Source organism: Clupea harengus, chromosome 12, assembly GCF_900700415.2.
Source record: "Clupea harengus chromosome 12, Ch_v2.0.2, whole genome shotgun sequence".
In the NCBI taxonomy this organism is placed as follows: domain Eukaryota; kingdom Metazoa; phylum Chordata; class Actinopteri; order Clupeiformes; family Clupeidae; genus Clupea; species Clupea harengus.
The window spans coordinates 20123399-20136003 of NC_045163.1; the positions used below are offsets into that span (position 1 = coordinate 20123399).

Consider the following 12605-nt stretch of genomic DNA (forward strand, 5'->3'; position numbering starts at 1 on the left):
AGGATGGCGTTGATATCTCTATCTAATCTCGTTGCCCTTGTCTCCTCACGGTGAATTGCTCTTGAACAGCAACGCAAACGTTTGGCCTGCTGCCATCTGAAGCCTTTTTGTAAGCTTATCAATGAGCTCAACAAAGGGTCTGTTTGCTTGATTGCAGTTTGTGTGTGTGTGTGTGTTTGTGTGTGTGTGTGTGTGTGTGTTTGTGTCAGCCTCCCGAATGGGATACACTGCATCCTTCTGTGGTCTTGTTTAGCTTGTTTGCTCTGCAGTCCATTGACCCATTCAGTGAGAGGGAAAATGGTGGTGGGAGATGAATAGCTGGACAAAACAGGTTCCAGTAACCATCAACAACATTAATATTGTTCAGAACTTGTTTTGTTTTTTACATTTACATATGGTACAAACAGGTTTCACAAAGACACCAGTTGCTGTTTCTTAGCATTAGCATTTTAATTTGAGGCAGACACACACGAGAAAGGAAACACTCACAGATTGAACAAAACAGGAGGGAGGTCTAATGTTGACATAACAAAGACATTGATGATGCACACCAACATACAGGGCTAACACACAGGCATTACAACAAGACACAGAATAAAATGAAACCAGTAATGCACACCAACACTAGCTCCCTCGGTGCCCCCTACCAGGTACTGTTGCAGCTGAGCGTGAGAGCACCGGGTCGGCCTCTTCTAAGCTGTGCAGAAGTTCACATCCTATAGCGACACCCAGGACAGTAGAAGCGGGACCGGAGCCGACAAAGTGTCTTGCTAACTCAGACAACGGCTCGTCCCCACTGAGCCATGGACCAGCAGAGACGCAGAGACACCAGGAGCCATAGAGAGCCAGGAATCTGCCAGTCAATGTAAGAGCCCGCCCAGGCTGGTGAGGCAGGGCCACTGGGAGTAGGGGGCCAGCAGCATGGAGTGCCACATCAGCTTCAGTGCCCAGAATTAGCCTGGCTCTCGACACATCCACCGTGACCCCTCCTGGCCAACATATCCAGCCCACTGATGCATGGGTCCTGGATGCTGGCCAGCCAGAATGGGTGGTGGACTGTTTTACCAGCAACTGTCACCTGCAGCAACTTATTCCCCTGCATCTGTGCTCGCTCTCCCATGACCTTGGCTATACGGAGTGTGTTTGCCCTCCCAGGCCCACAGACTCTTCCAGCCCACTTGTTCCAGGCAGCGCTCACTCTCGCTCTGTGGCTCTCTGGCTGCAACCCCCCGGACGGATGCTTGGAGTGTGAGCTCTTCCTGCTTGCTGTCATGGACTGTAGGGTAGCCGCACTGGGCATACAAGCGAAGGTCAGTGGCGTAGGCGTCCAGGGTCTCCTGTTCACTCGAGTGGCAGGTGACCAGCTTGTTTCTAGCACGGTCTGCAAAAAACCCACTGGCCGAACCAGTGCTGCAGTGGCCCTTTCAAAGGCCAGCCAGCTGGAGATAGGGCCTGGTTTAGCCTAATTAAGGCTCTTTGGAATATTTCCTTTTGGCCGTGCACCCAACCCCACTGCAGATGATTAGTGAGGTCTTCTATCTCCAGCCATGTCTTCTGATCCCACTTCAGACACCAGTGTAGTACTGACCAGGGTTCGTGATGACACCAGCCAGAGTTCCTTTGCCCTTGAGCCTTTTATTCTGACATAAATACTGAATACAAGGCAGAGAACACTCACACAGATTGGACAAAACAGGAAGGAGGTCTAATCTTGACAATGCAAAGACATTGACGGTGCGCACACACACGCTAACTAGCATAAAGGGCTAACACACAGGCACAGACATAGGCATTACAACTGGACACATGAATTAAAATGATAACAGTAATGCACACTAATGCTAGACACAAACAGGAGGCACAGCGAAAACGCATACACATAAATAGACATTTACATAGAACAGAGGAGAGCGCATGAAATTCTGGGAACTACCAGTCTAACAGCTTTATTTATGGTCGGCCTTTTACGCAGACACGCAGATACGCAAGAAGCTGCACTACCCCCTGCATGCTACAACAGTATTACAGAGATCTGTCAGCTAAATAAACGCTCTTAAATAATCTGAAACAATACTAGTTTTAGTGTCACATTTTCGGTAAGATTCATGCTAAGGACAGACACTTTGGGGAGGTGCCCACTGATGCAGTCAAGTCCCCCCCCCCCCTCCCTCACTTGGGGAAAAGTTAGCTTGCTATTTACAGAGCTGGCAAGGTGATTGCATCAACACACACACACACACACACACACACACACACACACAATACTCACTGGAAAAACCTCATCAGATCCTATCGCCTCCTCTCTGCTTTTTCCCTACCCTGAGTGTAATGGGCTGTTAAATGACACCAAAGGACTTTAGTGTCTCTGTAATGGACGCAGGGCTAATGGTGGGTCAATGGAATAGCGTAGAGCTTTCTGGATCACACTTGATTCAGGCAGAAAAACAGCACCTGTTGAAGGTTTATCAGGCTGTCAGAAGTGCTTGCCTAAGGTTGGAAGAGGGGGAAAAAGTGTGTTTTTTTCCATCTGCAAGAGTGCTTTTTTTTAGCGCTTTCAACTTATTTTTGACCTATTGATAAGGGTTAGCGAAGCATTTGGGGAATAAAAGAATGCCAGAGATAAGCCACGGGCAGGACATTCATTTCTGTTGGTGCTGATGGTTCCTGTGGATGACATCAGGGTCTTTGTTTAAATCCACACTCCTCATTTTATCAGCTGCACTTTCACACACAATATCATCACTGAATACACACATAGATTTCCATACTCACACTCACACTCACACTCACCACACACACACACACACACACACTATAATATCTTACATGTCACCCCGTCACAGATTGATTACAGATGCATTCTGCCCCATGACGTCAATGGTGTTACAGTGTGCACGTCACAGATATGTCATACAGTAGGTTTCATAATATAGCTCCTTTACATGTTGTTAGGATGTCATGTGATTTACAATTACAGTTATTTTGTATTGTTATTTACAAGTGCAGTTACCAGGACATTGTATCCAGGTCATGAAACAACTATTTGTCTATTTCAGTTGGTGAAAGAGAAACAGACTGGAATAAAAGAAGACAATCTCATTGGAGGGACTTGAGGGTAGAGCTGAAAAGATTAGAAAGGGTATTACAGGACTAGAACTGATGAGGGAAAAAGCTAAGATGGATTCAAATGAAACATTTATGTCACCCTGAACTACCATTTCACTCTGCTCTGCTCTTCTCTCTCTCCCTCTCTCTCTCCCCCCCTCTCCCTCTTTCTCTGTCTCTCTTCTGCATTGTCTCTCCGTCTCTCATCCCCACTTCTCTTTAAAAAAACAATTTGTCAGGGATGTGTGGTTGTCATAGCAACTCCCTTGCTCTCTCCTTCCCATTGAATCGTGGCCTTATCAGTGACACGAGTATCTTATGAAACTCAGCTGAAGGATCTGTCCCTATGAGCACCGGCGCCAGCTCCGAGCAACCACACCGGGGACCAACCAAGGACCGAGAGCTTTACCATGAGTTTGAGACAACAAGATAAAGGGTGTAATAAGAGAACTGACCATCAATATCGATCAATAGATAGATAGATAGATAGATAGAGTAGACATGTATCCTGAGAATTTTCCTGCTTAAGGAAGCAGGACACACACATGTGTGATTCAAATCTGATCCAAGTGCCTGTGACAGGGACGGTGTGCAAATGTGCTTACAAGGTCCTGACATGTTTACAGTAACCTGTGACACAAATGCGTGCGCACACACACACACTTTGGTCAAAGCTTCCCTCACATGGAAATGCTGTAGATTCAGGAAAAAGCATGTAGTGAGGGTGAGAGAAACCCTGCCCAGTTTTCTGTGAACACATAATACAGACTGCGTTTATGGAATGGCTATGGAATTCCTCTGTGGAATTACAGTCACACTCCGATCTCCAGGAGACAAGGACAGGAGGAGATCAGATCCATCTCCTCCCCAGTGCCAGTTTGCCTACAGGGAGTGGGTGGTTGAGTGGGCAATGGATTGCAACATTAGTGCATTGTGTTTGTGTCACTCTCTGTTTATGTGTGTCTATCTATCTATGTATACATGTATTTCTATCAGTGTCAATCTGTTTTGATACAGCTGTATTTTGGCCATATAACTCAACCCAACCATTCACAACAGTTGAACGGTGAATTGCAAAACCATAAACACTGCATACATCAATTTTATTGTATCATTATTATAACTATTAATTTCTGTACTGATATACTTCTCACTGGTATTAAAAGACTTGGACAACAGCTAGATACTGCCACCTGGAAGAGAATTCCATTGTGTTAAGTCCTCAGAAGACTTGACCTTGTCAGCCTCTAAATCACACACTGTGTGTGTGTGTGTGTGTGTGTGTGTGTGTGTGTGTGTGTGTGTGTGTATGGGTGCGTATGAGTGTGTGTGTTTGTGTGTGTGTGTGTGTGTGTGTGTGTGTGTGTGTGTGTGTGTGTGTGTGTGTGTGTGGGTGGGTGCGTATGAGTGTGTGTGTTTGTGTGTGTGTGTGTGTGTTTGTGTGTGTGTAACTGAGTGAAGAGAGAGACGAAGCAAATTGCACTGTCCTTTCTTCTATCCTCTCTCCCTCTCGTCGGAACTGTGGTTTGTGTGGGAGTCAATTGGCTGTTGGTTCACATTAAGGTGATGCTTTCAGTATTGAGTGGTCTGTCAGCATACTCTATCTTAGAGCCACACAACACTGTCTCAGCGTACGCCCAGGCACACTCATATTTCACAACAGAGAGTTCTCTGAATATATCTATTCAAGAGCTCTCCAACTGGCTGATGTCAGCCGCTGAAATGTTGGTATGGAGTGTGGTCATTTTCTCTCCGGCCCATGTTTGAATATGCTTGCCATTGCTGTCGCTGTCACGGCGTCTCTCGGTAAGAAGTTGTTGTTGTGTGACAGAAGGTCAGAGTTATCTGAACTACAGCGTCAGCATCCAATGCTTCACTGGCTCGCTGGCTAATCGCTTGAACTGAGCACATTGGCAACATCTGTGAACGCCTGGCACCTTCTCACACACGTCAAACCTGACCTTTCCATCCACCAGACAAAAGAGACGGATAGAAATGAGAGGAGAGAAAGAGACAGAGATTGAGAGAGAGATGGTGTGAGAGATAGATAAAGAGTGTGTGTGTGAGTGAGACAGAGAGAGAGAAATTCATTGCAACCAACTGCTTGTTAAATGAAGCTTGACGATTTAAAATAAATGTTCTCTCTCTTTTCAGACATTGGTAAAAATGAGAGAGGCGAGGATAGACTGGTGTTCCTACCCCACACCACCTCATCACCTCTACCCCCCATCACCTCATCACCTCTACCCCATCACCTCATCACCTCTACCCCCCATCACCTCATCACCTCTACCCCCCATCACCTCTACCCCTCATCACCTCTACCCCTCATCACCTCTTCACCTCTACCCCTCTTATAAATAATATAATAATATTATATTGCACCAAATCATATTAGTTTATATTATTTTGTGCAAAAAAAGTCAAATAGACCAGAGTTAAGACCAATTTTCCTTTCCGTTTCTTCCTTCTGTTTCTTGTCTTTCTTTGTTTATGGCTCAGCGAGGCCCAATAAAATACACTTTTGTGTTTTGTGTGACCCCTCTCACCCGTTCATCCTGTTTTAATCCAATCAGGACCCTTCAAAGAGATTCATCTCTGCTATCTATACAGGGTCAACAGAAAGGTGCTGAGAAAAGGTACCTTGTTACAAAACACACCCTGAGTCAAAACCCACACACACACACACACACACCGTGTCCCCTCCTTCCGTCTTCCTCCTCAGTGGTGCATGCCTCGGTGAGTACACACACTCCACATCCGGGTCCCCTTTCCAAAACACAGCTCATTAATGATTTAAAGGCAATTATGAAAACAAACTTGAAAAGTATGTTCAGCTCTGATTAGTATGTACAGTCAGCCAAGTAAATCCCCCACAATGCAAAGCAAAACTAAGAAATGGCTTTTTAAATCACGTTTAAAAGGTTAAAAAATTTAAAAATTAAATTTACTAACTGTAATGAATATAACATCAAGTTACTGTTACAGAATGAACAAAGGACAAGTCAGTGAATTACATGTGTGAAAGTTTAATGTGCATCAGTGTTACCCTAGCAAGAGAATGTTAGAGGATGAGACACATACAGGTGATGAGGTGACAAATGGTGGTGAAACTTTTGATCAAACTCCTGGCAAATCAGCATAATTTTGAGTCTGACCATGTGAAAATAAAAGTTGTTAAATAGCTGCCGACCAAAATTCTGCAGTTCAGATCATATTCAAATGGATGGCTGTGCTTGGCAAGGCAGTCTAACGATAACTTACATTTACATTACATTTAGTCATTTAGCAGACGCTTTTGTCCAAAGCGACGTACAAGGGAGAGAACAGTCAAGCTAAGAGCAATACAAAAGCATGGTGTAACAATAAATACTACTTTACATGAGAATTAGAAAAACAACGACCTAGAAAAAAGGAAAAAGAAGTGCAGGAATGTAATTGCTGAAGTGCAAGTTAAGCGCTAGTCAGGTGCCAGTTAGGAGGGCAGGTGCTCTCTGAAGAGTTGGGTCTTCAAAAGCTTCTTGAAGGTAGAGAGGGACGCCCCTGCTCTGGTAGTACTAGGCAGTTCGTTCCACCAACGTGGAACTACAAATGAAAATAGTCTGGATTGCCGTGCTTGCACGGACGGCAGTGCCAAACGACGCTCACTAGACGAGCGCAGCGTCCTGGGTGTAACATTTGCCCTTACAAGAGCATTTAGGTAGGTGGGAGCAGAACCAGTAAGCACTCTGTAGGCAAGCATAAGTGACTTGAACTTAATGCGAGCAGCTACTGGCAGCCAGTGGAGCTCGATGAGTAGCGGGGTGACGTGTGCCCTTTTCGGTTGGTTGAACACCAGACGCGCCGCCGCGTTCTGGATCATCTGTAGTGGTTTCACCACGCAAGCCGGCAGGCCCGTTAGGAGGGCTTAGTGTATATGCAGCCAAACATTTTCATGTAGTTAAGGTTAAGGTTAAGGTTAGGGTCATTAATTAAAACCAGTTTTAATATATGACACACTATGATCCAGAGTTATCATAATAAACTCTGTAATTTCAACAGAAACAACAATAACCAGTTATTTTTGCCACAGAGGAACTACAAAAACAAGTCAAATATAAATGGATATTTTTCAGCATTTGGTTAATTTGACATTTTTGAATTCTGTTAACATCTAGGTCAGTAGTCACTCAGCTTTTTAAAACATTCAAAAGATTTCTCAAATCATTATAATGGACTTTACTTCAAAAAACACTGTGCATGCAGATCGCTTTGCATGTTCCCTTTTAAATTACACACTCCATTTTGTCTCCGTGTTTTCCCTTGTTATCTCTGCCCCCTTCTCTCTGTCTCCGTGGCACTGGTGGTTGTGGAGGGTGGGAGTCATTAAGATACACACTCACAGGCTGGTGGCTCATTGTGTTTGTGGAAATGTTATCTGTGTCACGCACTGCAGAGCTTTCTCACCTTGAATGTAATCTCAGCATCTCACCTCCCAGCCACAGGCACCAGAGGAGCTCCTCTGTAACTGAGAGGGGGGGGGGGGGGGGGGGGGGGGGGCAAAGAGAGAGAGAGAGAGGGGGGGGAGAAAGAGCAAGAGAGAGAGAGAGAGAGAGGAGGGGGGATCAAAGAGAGAGAGAGAGAAAGAGAGAGGAGGGGCAAAGAGAGAGAGGGGGGGCAAAGAAAGAGAGAGAGAGAGAGAGAGAGAGAGAGAGGAGGGGGGAACAAAGAGAGAGAAAGAGAGAAACAGAGAACAGGGTGAAATAGTAGCCAGTTTCACATGTCTTTCTTCCTCTACAGCATGCCTGAAACGAACACATCATCATCACCAGCTCTAATCTTTTACATACCAACTGTGACAGGAGGAGATAAAGCATGAAGGAAAACACTAGCACCCTACTCCTACTTTTCTGGAAGTTTATGTTACATGTTCATTTTGGTAGTGATAATTATGATTACACTGTGACATGGACAGACTTTTGGTGTCAATTAAATCTTATGATCAGTAAAAACAATAGTTTAAATTCAAGTCTAAGCCTTTCTTTTCATTTTTTAATAATGCAACAGGTTACAACAGTATAAAATGCTGCCATCTGCTGAAAAAAGAAATACACCACAGCCATGGCTATTGCACCCTCAGTACTGTAATCAACAAATATCTACAATATTAGAACACAAGAAAGTACAGCAGCAAAATATGTGTCTAATGCAGGCTTTCCTCAGAAATACTGCTGTCAATGCAAGAATATAGATTACCACAGAGTTCATTAACTGAGGTAGCCACCTCCCATTTGGTGTCTAATGAGGTATTTTCAACGGATAATGTTGTTTTTCAAACAATTACTATCTTTTGAAGCAATTACACTATGAACAATTATACTTCCCTTCATAGAACCTGTCACTGAAATGAAGTATACAACATGGATAATCTACATTCGCAATTTCGAGAATAACCACTAGGAGGAGCCATTGCAATTGAAATATGTTCAAAGACGAGAGTGACTCAGGTCTAATGCAGTCACAATAATATCGGTCATGTTGCTCATGATCGTGATGGGATGGCAACATGCAGTATAGATATTGCAACAATATCTGCATGTGCCTCAGGTTTATGATAATGGTCTATGGCACTCACTGAGTCAATGTCAAGCAGAAACTCTTAGCTTTCTGGTTGCAGTGTGTGTGGTAGTGTGGTGTACACAGCATGTAAGGAGGTGTGGTGTGCACTGAACAGCATGCATAAAGAGTGGAAATGAGTAAAAGAACAATGGTCAACACACACAAACACACACACACACACACACACATAGACACACACCTTGGCATATCTGTTTTGGATCAGCTGAAAGGGAAGCTGGTATGTATCTGATAAGACAAGGAGGGAAATCCAACGTCTCCATTCCAGCATGGAAGACAGACTCCATACAATCAAACATTAGCTGTTAACATCCGGTCCATACAATGTCAGTGTGGACACACACACGCACGTACGCAGAAAGATTAATAGAGGGAGAGTTCGAAGGACTTATTACTTATCACCAGAATGTTAGTAATATTGGTTTAACGAGCTGAACAGTTCTGTCTGAACTGTCACATCCCCTATAGAAATCCATGTTTGCATGTCATTGCGCAATCGAGTGGTGTGAACAGCTTGCCGTATCAATCAGGTCTCTAGGTTCTGAGCCTCCGCGGAACAAAAGCGCAACCCCTGTTGACACAGTTCCAGGGCACCCTCCCCCTTTGCCAGCGTCTCTTACAAGCCCGGGCCGGTGACTCAAGGATTCTGGGCGGGAGCACCAAGTTCTCCTGCGCAGTAACTGTACCCATCAGTGGCTGAGCCCCTGCCTGGTTCTGAGGCTCCCTTTGTGTTCGAACGACAGATCCGTCAGATCCGCTGGTCAACGATGCCGCACAGGAAAAGAGGTCATGGACACAAAAAGCCCCGCGGGGTGAGTGCTTCTGCACATCACACGTTACGCATCATTTCAGACATAACATATGTGCAGGATAAAAGGAAGAGCTGTCCATAAACAATTGGATTGCTTAATTGGTTTAATGTTTAATGTGTGCAATTACATTGTTTGTGATATAGCCTCTGTAAGGAAGTGCGTAGCTTGGTGCAGAAGAGCTAACAAACTCGTCAATTAGTCGTGCTGTAAAGGCTTACAGTTGGATGTTACCTCAAGAGACAGGGGGTGTGGAACTTTTTGCATGCTGATATGAATCTTGCAGCACCATTGTTTACTGTGTCTTGTGCAGCCTGCCACTCTGTGTGTGGCGATGTTGTGTTAGTCATTAATCTAGGATGGGCCAGGCATGAAAGAACTTCAAAAATGCTAAGTACTAGGTTTATTGCGTAACGCGCATCTTCCATGGAACACCATGGGAACACCCCAAAAGAAACTGTGGGCAGTTCACAAGTGAAAGCAGAACCACGCGATTATTTCTCTAGTACCTAATCTGAAGAGAACAAGAGACATTTCCGTTAAGAGGAAGCAATATGAACGGAGCCTTTGAGCTATAAAATGCAAACAACTCTATCGTGACCGCTTTCGATGCAATTAACTTTATCCACCGCATTCTCAGTATTGGTCGCACGGCAGACGCACAGGAGTGGCACTGTCAAGCGGAACATAAGAGAAGTTGACTAGAGCAAGAGAGAGGCTACCAGCTAAACCGTGAGACACTCTTTGCCGTCCTACAGGCAGTTATCACAGTTTTCCTCCCAGACTGTGCCAGAAACTCTCGCTGCCGTCTTCCATGGCGTACGCCGCGTACTGGATGACGCTTGTGAGTACGGATTTCCTTGCACTTTGTCGGTAACCGCGGGGCGAATTCTATGGCGTCGAAGGGTGTGTGTCTTGGCCAGTGTGTTTGGATTTCAAAGCCCTGTTCTTACAAGCTTAATCGTTTCAAGTTCAAGTTTCGCGAGTTTGATTGATCCGTTTGTAAACGGCAAAATTTGGAAGCCGTTGTTACTTACTGATTTTAGGCAGTAGGGGTGTGGTTGCATTTCTGTACTTCCACCCAAGTTTGATATGTTGATGATTAAGTGTTGAGTAATTCTTTATCAGTGGAGGTTATGTTGTTGGACAACAATATGTGCAGAAAGTATCACGCCTTTTATTTAAATGAAAGAGAAGTGGTTTTACACTGCCTCAGTGATGAATACTTATTCAATTATTATACTCATTCTTCTCCTGAGACATTATTTTATGTGTGTGTACCTCTGCATATGTATGTATCCAACCTATCTTATTCGTATATGTCTACTTACCTACATTATCTTTACGTGTACCTGTAGGCCGTTGTGCCTGTATGTGTGTTCACTGAATGTTGAATGTTGTATGTGTGTGTGATTTCCAGAAAGCTGAGGGATCGCTCACAGGAGCTGATCGTCAGACTTCTTCAAGTTGCACCACACAGAAAACTGCCTCTGGGTCTCAGGTAAGGGTGTGTGTGTGTGTGTGTGTGTGTGTGTGTGTTTGGGAGGGGTGTCTGGGATTGTGATGGTTTATGGGTGTAACCGTGGTCCTTAGAGCTCTACTTATCACTGTAACCCTGACAAGACAAAGAGTGAGAGCGTGAAAGAAGGAAAGACATATAAATATGTAGAAAAAGATAAGGGGGGGGGGGGTCATCAAACGCATAACAGCTCCTTCAATAGTATTCACATGGGTCTAACTTTACTTTATTTTTATTTTAATAAACAGTCGACAAACCATTTGTAGCCTTGCATTTTGGGATAGGGTCGGGGTCTTATTAGGGTCATGGTTAGCTGACAGGTAGCCAGCCACCTGGCAGTCAGGCTCAGATGACAGCTTTGAAAGGTTTGCTGAATAATTGTCCCATTCCTGCTCATGATGTTTTGATGATCATGTAATGGACCATCAAAACAAACGGTTAGCCTAACTTTCATCACATCTGTGGAAGCTGACCTCACCAAAGTATATATAAGACTTCAACGTGATCTTAAGAATGCATGCAGAAGACATCCCATCTATTCCATTCTCATCTATACATCTCATCTATACATCTCATCTACAACATCTCATCTATACCATTCTGATCTATACCATCTAATCTATACCATCTAATCTATACCATTCTCAGCCTGTGTGCAGCTGAACACATAGCCAACATGCCCACATTCCTTCCATCTGGGCCAGGGCTAGCAGCTTTGTATATACTACAGACAGAGATAGTGAGTGGGATATTGTTACACACACATAGATAAGAGACTGTTGTCAGAGTTGCATTGCACGGAGACTCGTGCATACCCAGTTTCTGGTATAACCTAGAGAAGAATAAAGTAAACGGAGGAATAAACTGCTCTGAGACACATGTTAATTGTGGGAACTTCATCCATAAAGGAAGCCAAAGAGAATTTCATTAATGCGCGCACACGGTTATATATAGATGGGTCACATGTCCATATTGACCCATATCATTGGCTGTCACTTGCCCAAAATCCACAATGCTCTACATCCACATTCCCATGTTATATAATTGAGGGCATACTTATTTCATGTATGTTAACAGAGACATATAAAGAATATGGACATATAGATGTGACACATACAGAGAAAAGGGTAGAACAGATGATGAACATATCTGTAGATTCATAGAAAATAATACAGCTGTTATTTTGCTGGCCACTTTAGCACTTTGCTGTTGTTGTAAGTATCTTTTCTGCTGGCTGTAATGAAATTGTGTGATGTTGGTTGGTGGATATGCTGGATGGTATTAAACCGATAATGACATGAATTACTTCCATGAAATGGGAGACAGAATGTGCTGGATGGCTTCAGGTTAGGAGTGTCTATACTCCCCTCTGCTGTTCAGAAGTTGTACATGCAGGTTTACCAGCAGCTGTTATAAGTTATAATAATAAAGTTACAGGGCACTGGGCTACCCACCCCTAACTAGCTGCTCTCCTCACTGTCATACACTTGAATGCACCACCAGACCATCTGTCTGTCACCAAATCTCCATTTTTAGGTGTACTAAACCGGGAAATG

The 12605-nt window shown here is 44.1% G+C and overlaps 1 protein-coding gene across 11 annotated transcripts in view; it reads left to right on the forward strand.

Moving 5' to 3' along the window:
• The first annotated feature begins 9348 nt into the window (after positions 1-9348).
• Positions 9349-12605, forward strand: part of cast (calpastatin) — a 45267-nt gene continuing 42010 nt past the window's right edge. For 2 of the 11 annotated variants that reach the window (XM_042709353.1, XM_031577289.2), the window contains exons 1-2: positions 9369-9533; positions 10951-11031. In XM_042709353.1, coding sequence (XP_042565287.1) covers positions 9489-9533; positions 10951-11031 — 126 coding nt within the window. In that variant the 5' untranslated portion in view covers positions 9369-9488. Of the gene's footprint in view, positions 9534-10075; positions 10375-10950; positions 11032-12605 lie in introns of those variants that run through there. The other 9 variants (XM_031577291.2, XM_031577280.2, XM_031577283.2 and 6 more) reach the window with 9 other exon arrangements.